This window comes from Spodoptera frugiperda, chromosome 7 (assembly GCF_023101765.2).
Source record: "Spodoptera frugiperda isolate SF20-4 chromosome 7, AGI-APGP_CSIRO_Sfru_2.0, whole genome shotgun sequence".
Taxonomy (NCBI): Eukaryota; Metazoa; Arthropoda; class Insecta; order Lepidoptera; family Noctuidae; genus Spodoptera; species Spodoptera frugiperda.
This window is the reverse complement of record NC_064218.1, coordinates 5,878,521-5,902,247: the sequence shown is the minus strand read 5'-3', so window position 1 is coordinate 5,902,247 and position 23,727 is coordinate 5,878,521. Positions and strand designations below refer to the sequence as shown.

Sequence of the window (23,727 nt, the reverse complement as noted above, 5' to 3'; positions counted from 1 at the left end):
TGTTCGTATCACATTTCTGTTCAAAGAATTTTGTTCTAAAATAAAATCAATTCAATATTTTTCTTCATACAACATTTTATTCTAGCGTTTCATATATACCGCATACCAGAATCAATTACCAGATATTCGCAGTCGAATATCATGATGGCATTCGTGAAAATACTTGAGTGAAACCCACTCGTACAGAGTCGAGTTATTTTTAGAGGGGGAAATATACTTTGCTTATTTCTTTGCAGGAAAATATTCAGGAAATATTCCTGCGGTAAACCTTTCCTGTAGAGTCCGCTCTTAACAGGTGCCAAAAGAAAATACACGAAAAGCCGGAAGAGTTATTTGTCAAGTAGTGTACTCTTATAAAGATACACACCACTGTATTATATATGTTTGATATCTCAATTTAAGTTTGACAAGATTAAAAGAAAACAGGAATTTTGAAAACAGGAATTTTGAATTTGAAAATTTTGAAAACAGGAATTAGTAATATTTGTGGATTACATGATTGTGAAGTTATGTTAGTATCATAAGTAAGTAATTACCCCTACATTAATTTAGTGGTCTAACTGCCGTATCCATTCTGTATCGAAAACAATTACTATGGAATGGGTTAGGTAACCATGAAATGACTCTGAGAGTAGTGGTGATCCCCTTTTATATTAGTAACAATAACAATTGGATCCTAGATCCCATATTATCTAAATACACAAATTACATTTTATAGAACATTTTAGATCATTTTTTAAAAACCATTTCAATATTGAAAGCACATAAAGCAAGTCTATAAACATTGAATATGCAAATTACATTACGAAAACATTTTTATATAAAACACATACTTGTGTTAAAGCATTTTAAGTTGAAGTTAACCTTTAAACGAGAGTCTGGTTTCGTTCAAATATTTGCAGCCTAGAAACAATGTAACACAGGCTTCACTATAATATTCTCATATAAATTTAACATTTGTCTTTTGTGACCTCCCACGGTACCTCCACACTCTTTAATCTGAAACCTACTTGAATAGAGGAGTTGAAATTGTAGTATGGAATAGTTGTGATAATTTTGGAGTTAATAAGTTTTTCTAAATTATTTATTGCAAATATTATTATATCTCTTTGGTCTAGTAGCAAACTTAATGGGACCTATAGACAGGACTTTAATGATTTGATTTCGACGAAATTGTGTATAAATATTTTTTTCTAGTAATCCTATTTACTTTCAAATGAAAAAACCACTCCATACTGCTAAACATTTCATTAAATATAAATTTCCAACCACTAAAACTAATAAACATCAATTTTCCCGGCAGCAAAAGACATCTTAATTTAATATTCAAACATAATTAAAACAGGAATTAATAATATTTTACGAGGTACTGTGATGTTAAAAGACGAAATTCAATTAAGTTCATTGATACCACGCAAACTTTATCAATCTATTGATTGACGTTATTAAATTCGCTGCGGAGTACCGTGACATGCTCCAGTGAGAGACTATACGTACTATGGATGTGTTTGTGAGGAAAATGTAGGTAACTATGTGGTACATTTCACGTGAACAACAATTTGAAACTGGTAATTAATTGAGACTCTATACATAGAAAACTTTTACTGCTGATATTAATTCCTTCGAGAATCTTAGCAATAAATAACTTGAGACAAGTTTACGTTAGCAAAGAATTAAAAAATAAATCTTTCCTTTAAAAATGAAGCAGATATAAGCTAGGTACAGCCCTACAGACAGGACTAGACAAGGGTCGACATCGTTCAACCCGTATGTACTACAATACTAGGGCTGCCAAGTTAAAACTTAAAAGGTCAGACGTCTCTTGCAGTAGTCGCATATCCCCACTCCTTCTGAAGAGTGTTTTGCATAATTTAAAGTTACAAGGAGCGCAGCCAAGTGTACACCATTAGTGCAATTTTAGGATTCTTGTTTTTTGTTCTTCGTTCATCTTTTGTTTCAAAAGTTTCGAAACCATTTGGAAAATGATTTATTCCAAAAGTAGCCAGACTAACGGTTTATGAGTCGGACTGGGAGATTTCTTTGCCAATATTTTACTTTACATTTTGTACAAGGAATATTGAACTTCGCGTTGTGAGGAGTTTCATTGTAATAAATCTTCTAATCGCTTATCGTCTCCATGTTTGTCTATGTAGCAAATCTCATTAGTGTTTAAAGTAAATTGGTCTAGACACTTTGTCTGTGGATGCCAGTATATCTATGGAGACACCTTGGTATGTTGGTGTACGCATGTATTTTATGTAAACCAATTTGTTAATTTATTAGACTGAAAGAGATAAATTATATTCATATTCATATATTTATTTGCATTCCATAATGTTAACAAACATGTTTAATTAAAGTATTACTTGACTAATTGATAATACCTACTAATTGACAAATGATCTGATGTGATAAAAAAATATTGAGTAATGATTCAATAATAACTATTAATTAATTAATAACTAGCTGTCAGTGACTTCACCCGCGTTTCCGTCAGATAAAAAGTATCCTATCATTCAAGTCAGCTCATACCCAGTCTGTATACCAATCAAAATACGTTCAGTAGTTTCAACGTGATCAACGGACAAACTTTCACATTTATAATACGAATGATGATGAATAAAAAAATATTTTTCACAGCATGAAATCCTTTTTACGGAACCAGCAGTTCTTGTTTACATTTTTTTGTGATTATTCAATTATACATGTGTATACCAACCGTGTTTTAACATGAAATGAATATGTTATATTTTCTTCACTTGATTGTATACGTTTGTATTAAAATAAAATATTGTTATAACCAACCGTTATAATGTATTTAACATATTTGTAATGAAACCATATGTTATTTTATTTTCCTTAAGTCACTTGATATGGATAAATGATACCAACTGTTTGATATTAAAATATCTGTCATCAAATACAAAAGGTACTCGTGTGACTGACAGACGGAGTAATCTATTGTGTGCGCTGATGTTAGGGAGACTAGGCTTATATATTTATTATCTGTTATATATACATTTATAATGTTTGATACAGTGTAAAACGCTCCCGATTGTTTATGTTTTTAAATTTTAGTTTTTGTGTTTGTATTATTCATGCTATATTAAAATTCAGCATTAGATACAACTATTATTACTTAAAATAAACATTGAATTTTTTTTTTTTAATAATACACGTTTTTTACCATCACCTGTTTGCGACGTTTGGGAGCGTTCCGCTTACACCCTAACTTCGTAGGTGCTGTCAAACAAGAGATGTTATGTACTAAACACTTTATAAAGTTCATAGATTTTCTGAATTCTCAATAATAGTACTGAATTCAGTCTCAATATTATTATTGAGATATCTACCATAACAGCTCTAAAGCTTTATTATGTAACTAAACTCCGTCCGCACGGATGTCGGTCTTCGCGTACACCATTTTGAGTAACTCTGACAATGACATCTTATAAATAGGTATCTATTGGATAAATACGACGTGTAGTATAAAACTTTAAGATTTTTTTTAGTAGTAAAAAGTTGTGTTCCTTATAATTATATCAAATTTCATCGAAATCGAACAGTTAGTTTTCGCGTGATGCCTGATCATACAGACAGGTAAAAAAAACACATATTTGCTAACTTTCGCTTAATCCCAGAAATATTGAAAAGTATTACCGTACCGGTTTTGCGTCCGGTATTGCGACCCCTAGATTCAGTATTCACGCACGATGTTAATATCGTAATTCATGTGTATATCTTTGCTGTACCGATTTCTATGATTCGTTAGCCAAGTGGCAAAAAACGGAACCCTTAGATTCGTCATTATATCACAGCCATTTATTAAACTGTTGGGCTACATAGCTGAAACTAGGTATATTTACCAACATTTAAAAAAATATAATGTAAAAATTACACTCCATATGGACTGATCAGTAACATATCCGTGAGTGTCTTTGTAGACGCTAACATTTTTCGAAAATCAAACAAAAATGAGAGTGAGAGTTACGTATTTCATACAACAACAAAATTGGTTTGAATGAGATATCATCATTTTAAGAAACAAGTTTCATAGTTTTTTTTAACTTTTATAATTGTCATCTACTTGCTGTTACGGAACCTTTCATGGGCGAGTCGTCGCACTTGGCCGGTTTTTTATTATTAAATAGGTAATAATGTTAACATTTTTTAATTAGGGATGAATGAGAGTGTAATATACGTAAGAGTAGACAAATATAATCAGAAAGCTCCAAACTGCTAAGCTATCGGGAGTTATACGTGTTATTGTGAGTCAACCATAAGAGATAGACATTTGCTGTCGTGGAATATTTTTTAAACAATTTTAAGGAGAACATTTCCGTAATACATTATTTCTGTGTAGCTTTAACCATTAAGGCTGCACACGTTAGTTAAAAAATGGAGCAAGTTCTCCTGTTTTCCCAACATTTCTTCACTGCTCTGCTCCTATTGATCGTAGCGTGATGAAAAATATACTATAACCTGCCCAGGAGTGTGAAGAACAATTGTACCAAGTTTCGTTGAAATTGTCGAGTGGTTTTTATTTCTATAAAGAACATACAGACAGATTGATTGCATGGCGTCAGTATCGATCACTTCACCCGCTGATAGTTATTTTGGAAATATATTTCATTACAGAATGACCTCCCTACATTTATTATAAGATAGAAGATTCTATTAGGATATGAGTAAGTAATAACTTCTTAGAAAAATTTAAGACATGACATTAGTCTAATAAGTGTTAAACACGTCCATGTTTCCGACAGAGTGAAATATAAAACAACATTTCTCTACAAAATAATTACAAACTTCTATAAATAACCGGAATAATAACAAATGCAACCGTAATTTAATAACATAATTATACAATTACCCGCATAAATGCGGTTGGAAAACGTCCGAAACTGCTGATGAACGGATGAACGTGAATAAAGGCTTTGTGTGATAGTCCACCGTGTTATTGTTTCATTTCCCAACTTAACAGCCTAACTGACACGCACTAATGGCTACTGTGAAGTAATTATCTAACGGCCTTTGTTGAATGTCTTTAATGTGGTAATATTAGACATATATCTATTATATAACTATGCCTCACAATTTATCACATACGAGTATACAAAAAAAAAATCTTCAATTATTACTCACTACATCAACTCTATTCGTAGCCTACGCCGTAGCATTGGCGTAGCGGTTTACTACGAAATCGCCGTAGCCCGTCACTTCCCGTAGGCCTCGTGGCCGAGCGTAGGCTGTACTGCTATTTCAGCATAGGTCAATGAAGGGTAATATTACGTAGGTTGGTACCCCATGTTCTAAACCCGTGCTTGTCAGTCTAATAATATAATTCTTGTGGTATTTTAAGTAACCTTGTCTAAAAAATACTATTTTAAGACCAATGTCCTTGAACTAAATTTGAACCATCGATTGAATTTAGTATGTTGTATGTTCGAATAATAACATAGTAAGCAACATCGTTTAGTAAAGAATTCTTCTTCAACTTCAAATCTTAAAATGTAAGCCTTTTGACCTACCATCTCAACTTTCATGTCAATTAAACCTTACTCCAATCATAAAAATCCGCACACACATCAAAGTGGTAATAACACCTCAAACATTTATTACATACAGTGACATCCACACAAGTCTTACAATACATAGTTTTTAATGACTTCATAAACGCGGCCACGCTACCGGCACTGCACCGGTCCGATAACGGCCCGTAGCGTTTAAAGCGTGTAGTGCACACGTCGCTTACGGCTCGCTTACGGTGCGCTCACGGCATTCACTCGACACTAAAACATTTTTAATGTCCCTTTAAAATTTTATGTGGTCTCATATTTTCATTGAGGTGAGCGGTGAGGTATATGTCATTAATTTTTAGATACGTATATTGGACTTGCTTTTATGTAGACTAGGTCTATAGTTCAGTAGTGAGCTGGTACTGACTGTTGATGATAATTATTGCATTCTTGTCTATTATTAGACTCTGCGGACTGTGTAAGCAATAAGCAGCTACCGGGGCTCCGGCGCGAAAAGCAGGAGTAGGAACGGAATTTTTTAGTTAGTAAGAGTCTGACACCTCTCTCGCCTCGCCTCGCCCAAAGCTGCACGTCATTGTATGATTTCCCCCTCAAAAAAAACCATTTAATTAGTCTACTTAGAACTACGCTGCATACTACTGCTACCTGTGATGCAAAGCACCATTCATTTAATTTATTGTGTACCTGTGTTTGTAATGCCACTTGTGTATCGTGGCGTAATAAACGGTTTTTATATTTGTTTTTTCTTTCTTTCAACTACGGAAAATTTTAATAATTTGCGTCAATTTGAATCTTGACTTCACTTAGCAACAAAATAATATAATAAAAAATCTCCGAATATTTCCCTAATAACGCAATATTAAGCTACTTTTGAAATCAAACAAACGTAAAATAACCCGTTCGATATCTCATTAAAATTTCGAAGTAAACTTTCCTTGTTACCGTTGCGTTGTACTCTGGTGCTTCAATGGCCTAAGGGAAAGAAAACATTTTAAATTTTCCCTGGAAAACACTCGGAAGCATTGTAATTAAGATATAAATTATGTAGAGCAAATATTATTTAAATTTACAATATACTGTGTAAGAACACGATTTGTATAAGGTCCTTTGGATGATATCGTATTGACAAAAGAAGCGCTTAAGTTATTCATCCTTGTTTATAAAAAATATTCTCATGTCGAAGTATAAAATATGCTACAGTGCATAACTTTTACATGAATAAGAAAGGCTGAAACCTAATATTAATAAAATAAAAGACTTGAGATATTTTTTATGAGAGAAGCCAGTAAACGAGCAAACGAAACACCTGATGGTAAGCAATCGCCGCCGCCTTTGGACACTTAAAACACCAAAGGCGTTATAAGTGCGTTGCCGGTCTTAAATACATAAGATATTGGCATGGATTTGTGATCCACGTGTTTAATAATTCTGTTGAACAGATACAAATTTGAATCCAAAGTTCATAATTTTCACGAAGGAGTTCATGTGAGTGAAGCCAAAATATTACTTTTGTTTATTCTACAAGAATTCGTCCAGTTTTATTCTTTTGGAAAAAGCCTAGAAAAAGATGTGGCGTAATAAATATTCTCGAACCTAAGCCAAAACAAGGTTTTCTTAAGCCGTTGTTGGTACGTGCAATTGGCCACAAACTTCGTTGAACCCTATTCTGTATTCAAGCATATTTTGGGTCTCGAAGGTCCGAACAGATGGGCCCGATAGTTGTACAATATTCAACCTTACACAAAGTTTACAAGGAGTTACCAAATAAATCAATCCCATCAAAAACATCCTGTAAAAAACCCAAGTCTCGCAGCTCAGTCTTTCTATCGTCAAAAGTTGTGAGATCCATGTAATACCAAGTCGGTTAATCTATTTAGTGTCTACTTGAAGGACCTTCTGTCTTAAGTTATTACATAAGTTATTATCATGCCAATATTAAAAATATTTAACGTTTTAAACAAATAGATCGACTTGGACATCGCTTGATTTGATTATTAGTATGTATCACACTACACAGCACGACGGGCCAGCGACCAACAGGAACGAGAGTTTCAATCGCGTGAGGCGCGAGAGACTAAAGAATCTAATATAATATTGTAATATTCATTTTGTTTTCATGCGATGTCCAAGTCGATCTATTTGTTTAAAACGTTAAATATTTTTAATATTGGCATGATAATAACTTATGTAATAACTTAAGACAGAAGGTCCTTCAAGTAGACACTAAATAGATTAACCGACTTGGTATTACATGGATCTCACAACTTTTGACGATAGAAAGACTGAGCTGCGAGACTTGGGTTTTTTACAGGATGTTTTTGATGGGATCTCACTTCTTTTGTAGAGCCTTTCTTTTTGATACCATCTACTTCTAACGAATTTTGTTAAAGGTCTTATGATATTTTCTTATTTTTATATGTAGTCTTCCTCTTTTTCTTTTCCGGTACTACTTCTTGAGCTTCAGCCACAGTTTTTCTCAAAGCCCACTCCCTGTCTCTATGGGCTTTTCTCGGAGGCTTTGATGTCTCAATTTTTGACAAGTCTGGACGGTAAATTTTACAAGTAATAATGTTGTTCAGTTTCATGGGCTAAACACACCCTTACCCACCCTATACCCCCTCCCTTGCCTCATATGGTAGGTACCTATCTACACCTATTAAATTTATAACCACCACCAACCACCAACTGCATAAATAACTTTGTAATCCCATATATTTATATGGGATCGTAAAGTTATTGATGCAGTTGGTGTATTTGGAAAACTGGACCGAAATTACAAAATATTTAAGTTTTCCCATGATTAAGACACTAAACTCTATATGTATTCCAAATATGAAGCTTCTAAGTCTGCTAGAAGTGCCTTGGACTTTTGATGATCGGTGAGTCAGTGAGTGACAAAATTTAGAAACTTTAACAAGTTGTCATTCTTAAACTACTGGTTCAAATTGACTGAAATTTTAAATATTCCGTGTTTATACAATGCCGGATTAGTTACTGAAGATTCAGGTTTCTTGCTTTATCCACAACCGAATTATAGGGGGTCGAAAAAGGCCCGAATTGCTTCGAGAAAAGGATGGTACGGCCGTGCCGCTTTTTTTTTGCTCGACTTGGCGGGGGCACTGCCGTGCCCCCAGATTTCTGCTACTCGTGTTCGCTATCAAAGCGGTTTGAAATGTTTGATTAATGACGGTTAGAATTTTTGTCGTGGGTGCGTTTACAAACGTACAAGTTCACATGGACGTGACACCTAGACCTGAATCAACAATTAGTGGATCATACAATGACGTTCTTCCGTGCGGGAATCAAATCCGCTATACGTTGCGCAGCAGCCGGTTGCCCAGCCGCCAACTTTGCAACACACAATGCAAATTGACTGCATGTATGCATCAAATACTAATTATAAAATTGTATATAATTGAATTTGTATCTCTAAGAGATCTGTTTTCTTAAAATAACTAACAATATGTTTATACATATCTTTGATATCAGAATGTGGTAAAAAGAAGTAGCAATTAGATTTATTAACAGAAGACATTTACGAGACAATAACACTAGAAGATATAGATAATAACACCTATCAGTAATGATGACAAATGCAGTAGTCTGTAGGTAGCGTTATCAGACACTTGAGTTTGACTCACTTGTTATTGATTTTAATAAATCGTACTGACGGGTACGCACTTGTAGGCTTAAGATGGATACCTGTGTAAACTTATGTTGATATCGCCACTGAATACAAAAACTAGTATATATATTTTTGCCTGGTATAGTGCAATTGAGATAATAATATAATAAATAAGTCCGCAAGGCAGCTTGTGGCGAGCTGTTGGGCAGTGGCGACCCCACGGACCTGACTCCCGGGAGAGGCCCTACTTTTTAACTCCGGTTGGTACTCGTGACTATCCGGAGTGGCCTCTCCTACCTCACTCTTGCCTTAATCGGCTGGTTTGAGTGGAGATTCGCAAGAGTGGAGTTGCCTTCAGCTCCACTTGGGGGAAGGACGTATCCCAGTAAGATGCTGGTAGGGGTCTTGACCGTACTTCCGGGATTGCTCTGATAGCCGTGGGATGCCTCCCCTTCCTCAAGCAGCTCAACGGATGTTGCTTCCCTTGTCGCTACATGCTAGCGGCCGTTTCCGGGGCCCACTATTGAGTTTGCGAGTCACCCCCTGCCTGTTTATCCGTATTTTTCAATATTGGTCAGGGGCAGGGGCCATAGTCCCCATAGTTAACCGCTTAACTATTCCACAGCCACCCACACCCATATCCCTATCATTTCCTTTTACCATATCTCACAATAGTCCTGCATCAACCGGGGATTGTCCTTTGGTGTACTTCCATAGTGCATACAGGGATAATCGCCGGCTGATGTCCCATTACATTTAGATTAAAATTGTTCAACGGGCCTCTGCGAGTTGGCTTCGGCCCCTCGTACGCCTTCCAAAGGTCCGGGACCCTGTGGTCCCGTGATTATGTAAGGAACAAACATAATAAATAATAATATTTATTAAATGTTTCTGTTTTTATTTAAAAACTGTTTGTAATAAACCCGAAAACTTGACTTTCCTAGCTCAAATTGAAGGCAATAAGACTCACCCTCTATAATAATATTATAACTAAAGAATAATGCGTGTTTCATTTAATATGTGTATATTGGCCTAACCACTCTAACGTCCGGCCCGCGCGACCGTTTATCTCTCTAACGTCCAGCCGCGCACGGCATCCGAAACGCGCGCGACTCGCAAGTTCGTCGTAACAAAAAACCTATATAGCTACTGAACCGTAATGCCTAGAATAAAGAAAAGAATACCAAAAAAAAGATAGAAGAATACTAATCAATCTTAACGATTTTTTTAAATCTTTAGTTAATCTTTAAAATACAATAAAACGGGTTAAACATGAAACACAGAAAAAAAAACAGAATTATTTCTACCTTTTTAGAATATACGGCACAACTATTGCATATTTTATCAATAAAATATTTTTACAACAAACTAGACTCATTACCCTTTCTTTTGATGTATATATGATTATATTCGGTTAACTCTAAGTATTGTAATTAAATCGAAAGAAAACACTACTCGTAATTTTACACATCAAAAAACCTGAGGAACACATTGACATTATTATGGAATCTTCAATGAATTTAGTATATTTCTCTTTGAAAAATGTATTATTTTGCTTATTACGAAATGTATTTCGATATTTTATATACTATTGTAATGCAAAGTATGTAAAATATGTATAAACAAAACTAAAAGTGGCCAACACCATACGACCGGCCATTTTTTTCGAAACAATCGTTTGAAGTTAAAATTGGACTAGATTTATCAGCTAAAACTGTGATATTTATACATCATCGTAAAGCACAAATCTTCTAGTTTATTTTAATGTGTTATACATCAAAATAAACTGTAGTATTTACGACATAATTGTTGGAACTCACAAAAACACTTCACAACACGGGCGTAAAACGAGTCAACTAACTTTAAAAATTTATATTTTGTTTGTCAAAGCATATTACAACGCCATGTCTTATTTTTTCGTCGAACAATTTATTCAGCTGTATAGATAATCAGTCAAAACTCACCAAACAAGACCGTATTTTAAACTAGAGGGAGTTAAACAGAACTCGTCGCTTTGGATACTATAGTATCCATGGACGTATGACGCTCCTTTTTTTGGATACCGTGCTATCCATGGACGTTAGAGTGGCTAAGAAGGCCAAAAGAGGTTTATCAACGTCTATTTTCGCATCTACTTTGCTACAAAAGCTTTCTCAATACTGGAGTTTCCAATGATGTACAGAATGACTAGCTAAATCTGCTATAGTAGCTTTAAATTGTATGGAATCAGCAACCGGATCACGTAAACATTTTGGCCAGATTTATAGCTTCTTATATACCGTAAACACTAAATGACTTTCTGTTCAGAATTGTTGCCCAATAACTAAAGGTTCCTGACTTATATTGTTACATATTATGTTTAATGACGCTTTTACCAGTAATGGTGACTACTAGTAATAAGACATTATATCTTACATATCCTACTTTTGAAAAATAAATGTTAGTAAAACATCTTCAGTTCAGTTCTTTAATTTAGGTTAGGGTCTAAATGAAAGCTAAAAAATACTCTGAACAGTCCTTGCAACTTATAAAATATCCTGCAGTATTTATAAAGCATCATCAACATCCTATTAAGGATCATTGCTGACCAAAGCCTTTTCTCACACGGAGAACGTTTGAGCATTAATCCTCACGCTGACTCAATGCGGGTTAGTATTTATACGGTAACCGAGAATCGTGTAGAAAAGCTATAACAATTTCAGTCTAATTTGTGTTGTATTAACAATACTGTAAAACAAATGGTTCGTATTAAATTAAAAGAATGAAAATATGGCCAGAAGGAAGGAACATTTAACTAAAAATATTCCCTAACGTAGCATTTTCATATGAATTCATATCACTATCCAGTACGTTAAACACACAGGATTTTAAAACCCCACCTACCGGAGCTAGATAGCTTTAATACTAAGTTAATGTGCTATCCGGTATCCAGTTTATGTCTAAACGAGACAGTTATTATAACTTAACTTTAATAACGTTATAAATTGAAACTGGTTTTCCACAAACACATTATGGGGAGTGCTTCGCTGGCCCTCACATCATTTATTACCAGTTGGAAATCCCTGATGCACGCTTTCTGTTAGGTCATGGAGGTCAACGATTGCTGTATTAATCTTTATCGTTTAATCATTTACTCTTTAATGTTTGTGCAATATCGGAAGAATGATAATGGAAGATATTGTTATTGATTGTGTTTTAGCTGCAGATCCATATGTTACTTTTCTGGTTCGTTTCTTAATGGTTGCTGGGCTTTGATCAATGATTGTCAAAGACAAAGTCAAAGTCACTTTTGAACGTCAAAGCAAACCATACTAAATGGTTGTACTTATAAATGGAAACCTTATTAGGATCGATGAGTACTCAAGCAAATACTGAGTAAATTGTCATAGCTGTCTACTAGCAATTTAGTCATTGCAATATAAAACTTAAAGCCCTCATATCCGTAACTATTAAAAATAAATTACCGTTCACTTGATATTTTTCCGTATGCAATTCAGTAACCGATGAATATTCACGAGCGAGCGTTGCCGTTGCCGATTAATCGTACGAAATCGTCCGAAACCGGCCGGGACCGAACCGGACAATTGTCAAAACGGAACAAACGTCACGAAACGAAACGATTACGGTTGAATAAGCACAAAACGACTTTAGCATTTTATTTCTATTGTTCCCGCCGCCACTTTACATTTTGTGTTCGTTTCCAGGCCTATTGTGATAGGACTGGTGTGTGTTTTTTGTACACTTCTCCCGGTAGGTTTTATAAATTATCCATGTATGTATATATGTGGGGTTGTAAGTGAGTAAATGAACTTTTAAAACTAAACGATGGAAATGAAAAGGTTTTTAAAATTTGTAAGTATCCACAAATTTTAATTCCATAATAGGCATATAAAATAATAACCTATGAAAAGAAATAAGAGATTCCATAATATCATTTATCACGTTTAAAAATATATTGAACTTGCAACAGTAATGATAATCTCAGTATTGTACTCGATAGATCGAACGACATCATATTATTTTTACGATTCATATTTATATGTACAATGTAGTATTAATTTTTTTTTCGAAATAGTATTTTATACCGAAATGCAATGTAAACAATGAATACAAATTTATTGTAACTTATGTAATATTTTATTAATCGGTCGGCGCAAATGAAGTAACCAACCAGAGAACTGTACCCTTAGTAAGAGTTTGCTTCACGTTGAACGAAACGAGAGCGCGTTCGGTGCTCAGATTGGCGTACAGCGAATTAACTAACGAATCTAAGGGTACAGTTCCCTTCCAAATCTCTGCTTTACGAGTAGAAATAATTAAGGTTATTAAGTATCCCAGCCTGGCACCAAGCCGAGATAATGTTGGGAGGAATATGTAATTAGCAACATGAATAAGCAATAACAAAAGAAAGGAAGCAAGCAACAGCGTTACTAAGAGTACACTGATTAACATTAGAAGTAGATCAAGCATAGAAAATAAATAAAATATTATTATATTCTTCGTCCTAACTACCGAAATACTTAAACTCAGGAAATGCAATAAAAAGTATTGGCGTCGAGACTGAAAGCTCAGGAATTCGTTTCCAAAGGCAGTTTAGTAATACTCGTATAGGTATCTCTAGTAATACGTATAGTAGACTTTTATTACCACGGACATGCTGAACTAAGACGAACACACACGTACACAGCTAACAAACCGCAACATAAATCTTCTTAACAGTACGAACGAAGCTACGTCAAATAATATCAACATCAAACAACAATGACGTCACAATCGTGACCTACAAGTACGTGTTTTAACGAATCAAGGAGTGTCAAATAAAACCAATAAAAGTGAGGATATTTCCATTGTTTGCCGACTTGTGAATGGCAATTTCCTTGCAAATTGACGGAAACAAGACGAAATTTTCACATCGGACCGTCTACACTGTGAATTAGTTATTGTCGGCGTTATATCGTCTATTCCCTTTGTTACGATATCACGCGAACAAATTGTCTCTCGAGAAATGAAATCTTTTTAATATTTGATCGTTTTGCGTGCGTTCGACGTCTGCGCGAACGTTCGTAAACAACGTATTACGTAATAATGTTCTTATTTCTCGCTAATATATTTTTAGTATGACAATTTAACGGAACATGCGAATATTGGAATATTTGATTCTTTGCCTTTGTGATGTGTTTTTTGATATAAACGATTGGCAATCATGAGCCACTCGTTATAAATGTTGAATTGAAATTCTTATTTACTAAGGTTACTGAAATTCGATATTGTATGAGTACTATAAATATATGAAAATAATACCTTTTATCGGCTTGTTTTTTTTTGTAATATTTTTTATGATCATCATCTACGTGAAAATGCGCCAAATAATTGTGTTTATGGTGTTTTCTTTCACGGTCCTCTTGCGACACAAACATAACAAAAAATTGGTTTTTATTATTCGTACTGGCTCAGTCATTATTTCTAGGATTCTATTTCGCCTTGAATTGCGTGAAAATAGTTTTGTTTGTCAAGACAAACAACTTAAAAAAAGAAATTCAATTTAGTTTAGTTCAACAGTGTTTTATATAAAACTACTCGTACTAACATCTAAAAAAACGAAAACTAATTCAATTGCCAAAAAAATATATTTCCCAGAGGCCTTTAGAAAATTACTGGCGAGGGTCGGTAGTAAGTTAAACGGATTTTTTCCAAATCCCGAGGGCATCATTCGACTGGTTAAATCAACATTTTAACTAGTACGAGAATGTATGTACGGGTATTTCGTTTAAAAAAAGAGAGAGAGATATTTTTTTAATTGAAACTGTACCTGTAACTGGATCGGTCGTCCTCTATTCGTTACTGAATTCGGAACTTTTCTCGTTAAAATAACAAGCGTGGTAAAAGGTTGTTTTATTATATACTCGTACATATATTATATCACACACAATTAACTGCCCCATTGACCGAGTGGTCGTGAGTACGACTTTAAAGGGTTGGATTTCAGGGTTGAAATCTAACCTTTTATATGTAGGTATTATATATTTATATATAGAAGATATGCCTCGTTGGCCGAGTGGTTGCAAGTGCAACTGCAGAGCAAGGGGTCTCGGGTTCGATTCCCGGGTCGAGCGAAGTCGGTTTTTCCAGTGGTAGCACGGAGTCTGGAAATGTGCCACGTATATGGCAATAGGCTCACAACCTATTACATGGGACTTCAAATTAATTGTGAAATGTGGGTGTATTTAGTATGTAGTAAAATAAATTGTGAAATGTACAATTTATGTACATAATATGCACCTACCCTTCGGGGTATAAGGCGTGACAAAACATTAGCTCTGTTTTAATAAATCTTGAACACACCATAAAATGTTACCTACATCATATTTAAAAATTAAACACGAACAAACACATTTACACACTTGAGTTTATAGACTCAGTGATTTATGTTGAGTCCCCATTACATTGTTATCTTGCCGTAAATAAATACGTATAAATCAATCAGCCGTATCAGTTGCCAGAATTAAAGTTCTTATGTCATTGAACTTTTTAAATCGTAGTAGTGTATCATTTGTATATTTAGTATTTATTTTCATGATCACTTAGTACGAGTTTGCTTTACGTTGAACGAAAACGAAACGAGAGCGCGTTCGGTGCTCTGATTGGCCGGCGCCAATGAACCAACCAATCAGAGCACCGAACGCGTTTTCGTTTCGATCTCGTTATACGTAAATCTAACTCATACTAAGCCCTGTCTTACTTTAGAGGTTGTGAGTGTGACTATTAAACATTTGGTCTAGGATTAAGCACGGATCAGGAATGATAATTGGGTTGAATTTGGGACTAAACGATTGCGTTCATTATCTTTCTCAACAGATGAAATGACGAAAGATTTGCATAATTTCTAACCTAACAACATTAACAATATAAGACGCAAATGTTGGATGCTTGGATTCATCCATCATAATATTTCAATATTAACGCATTCATTTATTCGTAACATAAAGGTAATTTTATCATATGAACAAACATAATTAATTTTAAGTTGTCGGCTTACTCACGTAACTGTTTGACGAGGAACTCGACTAGTTTCAAGCCATTCTAGAGGCTCATATTCATGAGCAGCATTCCGCGACATACGACGCGGCGACTGTCGCGCTGCTACTCAGCCGATAACATAATAATTAATTTAGTATGTCTCACGAAAGTTATAATAAAATTATGAACATATACATAAATCATAGTTGAAAAATTATATAAAAAAAAATGTAACACAGTTACAGTTTTGTAACACAGCATTAGTTGCACACTTTGTGCAACTATCATTCCGTATTTTCTTTCTATACTTATATAGCACCATTCTAGCCAAGTTAAACGATTGCCTAAGATGATTTTAACCTCATTTCAGTTTAACATCCTTTACAATGAAATGTGGAGAGATAATAATGTAACATGACTATTCATGAAGTTCCTAGAGAATTTTAGAAAAAACATTGTAAAATTATATTATTCTGAGAGAAGATCCTGGTTTGGTTCGTTAAAAAACGAAAGTATATTATATAATAAAAATCTTAACTGCTTCAAGCTATTACTATAATTTTACCTATTCAATTAATATAACCATGAAGCAAGTACAAAGAGGACATATCCTGCCCAATGATATCTATAAATTATAAGTAAAAAGGATAGGCTATAAACGCTCAAAAAGTGGCACATTAAAATGTGGACAATTGGCAACATTTTTGTAGTACGGAATCGCTAGATGGAAAATAAAAAGGGCCTGAGGCGTTTGGCGCGCTACCCATCCTCAGTTGTGACATTTCTTTGCTTCAAAGATATAACAGATATATCATCACATTAAAATTATAAACGACCCAATTACATGCTTCCTAATTACACGCATATGCGCACCTTAATGAACAGCACATTTATTTGCCTTTAAAATTAACTCAGATTAACAAACATACGTCTCTACATCTGCATAGCTCTAATCAGCTATCAGATTTATTTATGCACCTGTCTGCTTTACAATAGTCCACCCTAATTTACCCATAATTAAAGTTTAATATCGCTTACCGATTTAAGACGGTAGTTAGAGGACAACTATTAATGTCTCACAATTCCTCCGTGTTGCAAAGTTTTTCCACTTTGGAAGCGTCTAACTTTCAAACGATTGATTTTGACGAAAAGTGGTTTTAGGAACCTTAATGTCTTTTTAAAGACCTATCCATAGACACCCATCACGGATATGTTAGCTGAAAAAAATTTTTTTTTAATCAGTTCCATGTATGGAGTCCCCCTTTAATTTTTAAATGTATTAATTTTTATTATATACAAAATTCGAATGGCGGTTACCAAAATACACCATCTTACAAAGTTTCAACTATGTAGGCCCAACAGTTTCGGAAATAAATGGCTGTGACATACGGACGGACGGACGGACGGACGGACAGACAGACATGACGAATCTATAAGGGTTCCGTTTTTTGCCATTTGGCTACGGAACCCTAATTAAGCATTTGTGAAAAATGGTAAGAAATATAAAATGATAACTAAAAGATAGATTGAAGATAGATATTAAATATCACAACTTTTCGCAGATTCGTTTTAACAGCACTAATCTCTCAATTTCACCAAAAATAAAAGCGTTCTGAAGGTTTCCTTAACGAAATCCTACAAGTGAATCAACAACTACGGATTTATTTTCCAAATATAGGTAATGAAATGATTTATCCATCGCTGTGAGAGGGGATCAAGTACCGTAAAAAAATTAAAGTACGTTTAAAAATAATTTTGAAAATCCAGTATTATTGACAAAAAGCTCATGGATATGCTAAAAATAGACTAGGTATTTATAAAGAGCAGCTAATTAAACCAGTTCAAACTGGCTTCTAAGATTATTTCTATGTATTTGTGGTTTTGTACTGTAGCCTCTATTTACATGGCAAACGTTTTACCGTCTAGCTTGAGATTTAATACATACTATGTATTTACCCTCTGATTAAAATTAATTGAGCATATCATGTGTATGAATTCCACATTCCTACATAATAGACGTGTAGAGTATACTATATTGTAGGCCAAGTTAATTATCATCGTCGTAATTATGTTATTATACACTCATTACTACGTACATACGTACTTTCATTCAACCTCTGTGTTTAAAACTTATCAGTGTTAACCCAGACAGGTGACCCATATCGAAGTAATTCTATCGCCAGGAAAACCTAATTACTTTTTGGCCGGTCTGACGATCGAACCCATGACCTAAATACCGCGGCGGCAGCAGTTACCGCTTCGTCCAATAATGCGGCCCCATAACGTCGGAACAATTATTTAATTAAATATCTCCGTTGTAGATAAGAACATTGAATTACTGCAATCAAAACACTTCCAGTCCTGTTTAATATTTATGTTACACATGAAACCGTGATACTGTTAGTATTGTTATCTGTAGCACGCTCCTTGAATACTGAGACCGCATTACGACTCCATCAAATAATAACTCATATAAAAATATAATCGTGCTGTGTACTCTACTCTATCTACATGATAACATGACCAAAGGTGTCTCTTTGCAGGTTGCACGGACATCAAGGCTTAAATGGAGCGAAGGAAATTAAATTAAAAACTAAAGTCCCTTGCACGATACGCAAATACTCGCACCGACTGCCGATGTTTGCTCTCGGAACGTTATCACTTGATAAGTTAGAACACAAGCCGCGAGCAAACAACGTTATCATGGTAACGTTCTTACCGGAGACTTGGAGCAGCTCAGACTCCGCTCCGCTCGGCCGCGCCGAACACCACACCTGAGGCCACACTCGCTGCTTGCACCCTCGCCAGCGGATGGCGCGATGGAAGTTGGACACAGATAAACCAGTGAAAGTGACAATTGATGTGACTGTTCAGTGTGATTAGTGTAAATAGATAAACCAAAGAACAAACAAACCAAAGCTAATTAGCTCAAATTCCTAGTCGAAAGAGATTTTACGTCGTCAAACTGGAGGAGCTAAAGACTTTAGATACGGACCTTGTAGACAATGTCAGTGCAAAGGTGGAGAAGTGCCTGGCGCAGAACGAGGGGTTGGCTGAGGAGGAGTTCTGCCCCGCGTACTACGACGGGCTGCTGTGCTGGGACGCGACGCCGTGGAACACGCTGGCCGTGCAGCGCTGCTTCAGCGAGTTCCACGGCGTCCAGTACGATGACACACGTAAGTTAATCTCTAATCCTTTTACTACGCCGCTCTTAACGATATATGTAAACAATGCTGTCACGTGGCGTCGATGGATCTGTTGAAGGATTTTGTTGAAAATCTCTAAATTGTAAGCCGAATTTTTGTGAAAGGAAAATTACCGCTGTTTGTGTGATAGTCTGGGGTGTATGTTTGTTTACGTATAATGTCAATTTATAACTTACCTTACAGTTTTTATGCACTATATTACGTCGTAGTTTTAGAAATACACTCAAGAATCAAATGGCTTATGGCTTAATGATTTCTTTTTCTTTAGTTTTTTATGTCGTTTCTTAGACATTACATACATATTTGCTGAATGTTAAATTATACCTTTCATTCACTTCTATTATAAAGACTTATCTCTAATCTATGAACCAAACTTCTACATGAACACAGTTAATTATTATTGTTTGAATGGGAGTTTCGTTTTAACAAAGGGCTTAGAAGTTTTCTGAAGTTAAATTATTGTTGGTCGCACTCAATAGGGGTCGAGCTTATTGCCTATTATCTTGTCTAATTATTAACCAATAAGTATTTCATCATGAAAATCAAATAGAGTAAATCGAACAAGATAATCGAACAGATTAAATGAGTCGGGTTGTGTAATCCAGAAAACAAAATGTATAGTTGTAGATACTGGACAAAGAATTTCAAGTTCGACTTTCAGGTCAGGCAAAATATTTTTGAGATTTTGGTGATGTGATGTTTATTTTTGTATTGCGATGAAGATGTTTTTACATATTTAAAAAAGCGAAAGGCCTTCAATTTCCTTATCCGCCTCCACTTTTTAAAGGCAGGTCCCTAAAACACTTCTCTTAAGTCTGTACAAACCTATACTGAAAACCGCATCGAAATCGGTTCTGGCAAACGCGAGATAATCGCACACAAACATACATACATACATACATACATGTCAAACTGAGAACCTCATTTTTTTTAAGACATGTAAAACCAGCGAAAGTTCCTGAACCATCGAATCAATTGTTTCAAGAAAAATATAAACAACCTTTTTTCCAAAATAATTTTAATAGGTAACAATTAAAATTATGATCATTATCAAAAGACTCACAACACGAGCAACTAAAAACTTAAAAAAAAAAAGAAACAACGCTTGCTCTCCATTCCTATAATTGCAACAAAATGCTTTCAAGGAGTATCATTGTGAAGCACAGTAAACTATCTTCCAAACAAAAGCGTTACAAAAAATATCTGTTACACCAGTATCGTACTTTTGTTGTGAAACGAATACTTTTGTAGCAACCCTAGTGTTAAATGCAACGATAACAACTGCAAAGTTTGAGTGTTTGAGTGTGAGAGTTCTACGTTGGTAAGTGAGTAGGGATGTGCTTTATTGCAGTGGGAGTTACTTGGAATTGTGAACAATTTAGTTTTTTTTATTTAGTTTTGAAGGTCTGAAGATGTATGTATGAACTTATTATTGAGTTATGTGTTTTAATTACGTAATGTTGTGTTTATGTTATTTTGTCCGTATCATGAATATTTACTGAATGTACATTATTTTTTATTCTAAAGTCTAAGAGTGCAATATTTCGTTCTTAGTGTAAACTCTTTTTTTGAGGGGGAACATCATCCAATGACTTCTATCACCTTGGGCAGAGTTGAAAGGGAGTGTCAGGCTCTTACTGACTAAAAACACCCCGTTCCTACTCCTGCTTTTCGAACCGGAGCCCCGGTATCCCGCTAGGCAGTCCGTAGCAGAAAAATCTTTGAGAGTCAAATAAAGAAAAGTAAAACAAATTAATATTCCGTCGTTTCCATCGCGTCTGAGAAAGGGATTCCTGAAATATTGTTGCGGCTATACTCTTGACATCAACCTAAGAAAAAAATAATACGAAAACACTTAAAAACTTCTCAGCGCGTACACCAGAAAGAAAAAGATAAAAGCATTTGAGATATTAAAAAAAAAAAGCGTAATCTCGCAGAAAATCCATCCGTCTCGTTTTCTGAATAATATTGTTCAAACAAGTCGGTAGAAAATCCTCTTTGATAATCGCTCGAAATATTTCGTGCGCGAATGCATTGGGAATATGATTTTATTTATTGGATATTGGGAATGTGTTATTTACACTTCTGTTACGAACACACGTGTTTACCCTCTATCTTATATCTTTCTCTTCTTTACTCAAGGGAACGTGTGTGTGTGTGTGTGTGTGTGTGTGTGTGTGTGTGTGCAAGTGTGAGCACATTATTATAGTTTTTCAATAGCGATTGAATCCAATATATGTATACAATGCAACCAGTTCACTAACGAAACAGTACATACAATAGAATTAATGTAAACAGGCATAGATGGTAATCTAAATATGAATTGACTCATTGACATGGCAGACAACGACGACCCCTTATTGATTTATGAATAACGTATATACTTAATACAAATCTGATACACTTGATGACAACACCAAAATGAAACAAATTATTGTGATACAGTATAAGACCATGATTGTGAAGAACTTATAACGGGATATTTACTGCAACAGTGCCGAAATATCGGAAACTCGCTAAAATGAATAAACATGGTAAATATCCCGTTATAAGTTCTAATAATAGTGTTAGTGACCATGTCAGTTTAAAAACTTATATCATGATTGTGAAGTTCATTAATAAATTTATTCTTATTCTTATTCCTAAATAATGTATGATACAGAGAACGCATCGCGGATGTGCTTGGACGGCGTGTGGCACAACTACTCAAACTACGCGAACTGCACGGAACGCATGACCAACGTGTCGCCGACTGACGTCACCAGCCTCATCTACCTCGCCGGCTACTCGCTCAGCCTCGCCGTGCTGTCGCTCGCCGTCTTCGTATTCCTTTATTTCAAGTAAGTCAAATTTAAACATAGTATTATTGAACAAGATACAAAAGACTGTGCACATAATATGTATATTCACGAACGAATATGTACCTTATTGGCAGGCAATAGAGTAGATGACTAATTAATTTTAATGTCCGCATGCGGATTATTTTAAAATATTAGACACTATCGTACGGAAACAAATATTTTCGAAGATGATTTGAAATATCGCGTGACGTCACTTTAGAGTAGCCGTTTTTTTATACTAGTGACGTGTTAGCTCCCACTCCTAAACTTTATTTAACTTTTCTAAGTACATATTGTTATATTATATGACAAAATAAAAAAAATACGTGTCTATATTTTTTATTACCTAGCTTACGGACTAATTAGATTTTTAATTTTCATACTCCGTCATATCCCTATTATAGACGTTCTTCGCGAAGCAACTTGTAAATTGTTTGTTTTGTATGTGATAAATATATATCGATATAGAAGTTCTTTCAAGCGACTTGTAATTTTTTTGTTTTGATTTGTGATAAACGGTTTTCACCATGCGGTGATAGAGGTTTTCTGATTTTTTAGGTTTACTTAATAATAAGTTATTATCTTTTTAAGTAAAAAGTATGGAAGTAGGCAATAAATAGCAGAGAAGAAGCCTACATGTTGAGGTTTTTGTTCAGAACGAATACTTTAACTTGAAAAATGCTTTAATCTTCCCCTCTCCTAACCTTTAACACATATTTTTTCCCGGTCGTACCTTCGATGAAACACCAAATGCCCAACATACCTCCTAGACTTTTAATCACATTCTTTAAATTGTTCATGCTCGCCTATCGGAGGTGACCGGTACTATTTTTGACCCTTTTGTAACAATATAGGTTATATTGTTACCGATATTCCTCGTGATATGTGTTTAAACTTATACCTTAATTCCTATAGACATTACAACCTAATCCCTTGTACACAAGTTCGATAGAAATCAACTAGGCCAACAAGACAGCCAAGATATTATACTAACATTGAAAACGTAAATCGAATCCTTAGTCATAATCTTAGAATATAATCCTCGCATCGTTTGGATTATCGATGAACTAGATAAAGAGTAAGTGGGTCACTGAACTGAGATCAGATCATGTGATATTAACATACTACATAATACGTTTATTTGCAAGTAAAACTCAATCACTTTATCTGTCATGGTGCTATTATTGGCCTCATGATAAATGTTTAAACGAAATTAGTAGTGTTACCTTTTTTTAAGGGGGAAAATCATTAAATGTGTCCTTCCGCCTTGGGCGAGGCAAGAGAGTGTCAGACTCTTACTGATTAAAACCTACCCCGTTCCTACTCTTGCTTTACGAGCCGAGGCCCTGTTAAACCCGCTAGGTAGTCCGCAGCTCCGGAGTAGCGTTAAACTACAAATCAAAACCTTAAATAAACAAGAAGCTGAAGTTGCGAAGAATTTCTACATTTTTAGAGAGCCATACTTGAGCATGACATGGCCAGCTCGACCGGATTGATAC

General features: G+C 34.9%; 1 protein-coding gene across 4 annotated transcripts in view; it reads left to right on the top strand.

The window, feature by feature from the left end:
• The window catches only part of LOC118265921 (diuretic hormone receptor), a 213,585-nt gene that overhangs the window by 161,412 nt on the left and 28,446 nt on the right, over window positions 1-23,727 (top strand). For all 4 annotated transcript variants that reach the window (XR_007705396.1, XM_050694637.1, XM_050694635.1 and 1 more), the window contains 2 exons: window positions 18,726-19,358; window positions 22,051-22,228. Coding sequence is in view for 3 of the 4 variants with exons in the window: in XM_050694637.1 (XP_050550594.1) it covers window positions 22,065-22,228 (164 nt within the window). In the remaining variant the exon portion in view is untranslated. The remainder of the gene's footprint in view (window positions 1-18,725; window positions 19,359-22,050; window positions 22,229-23,727) is intronic.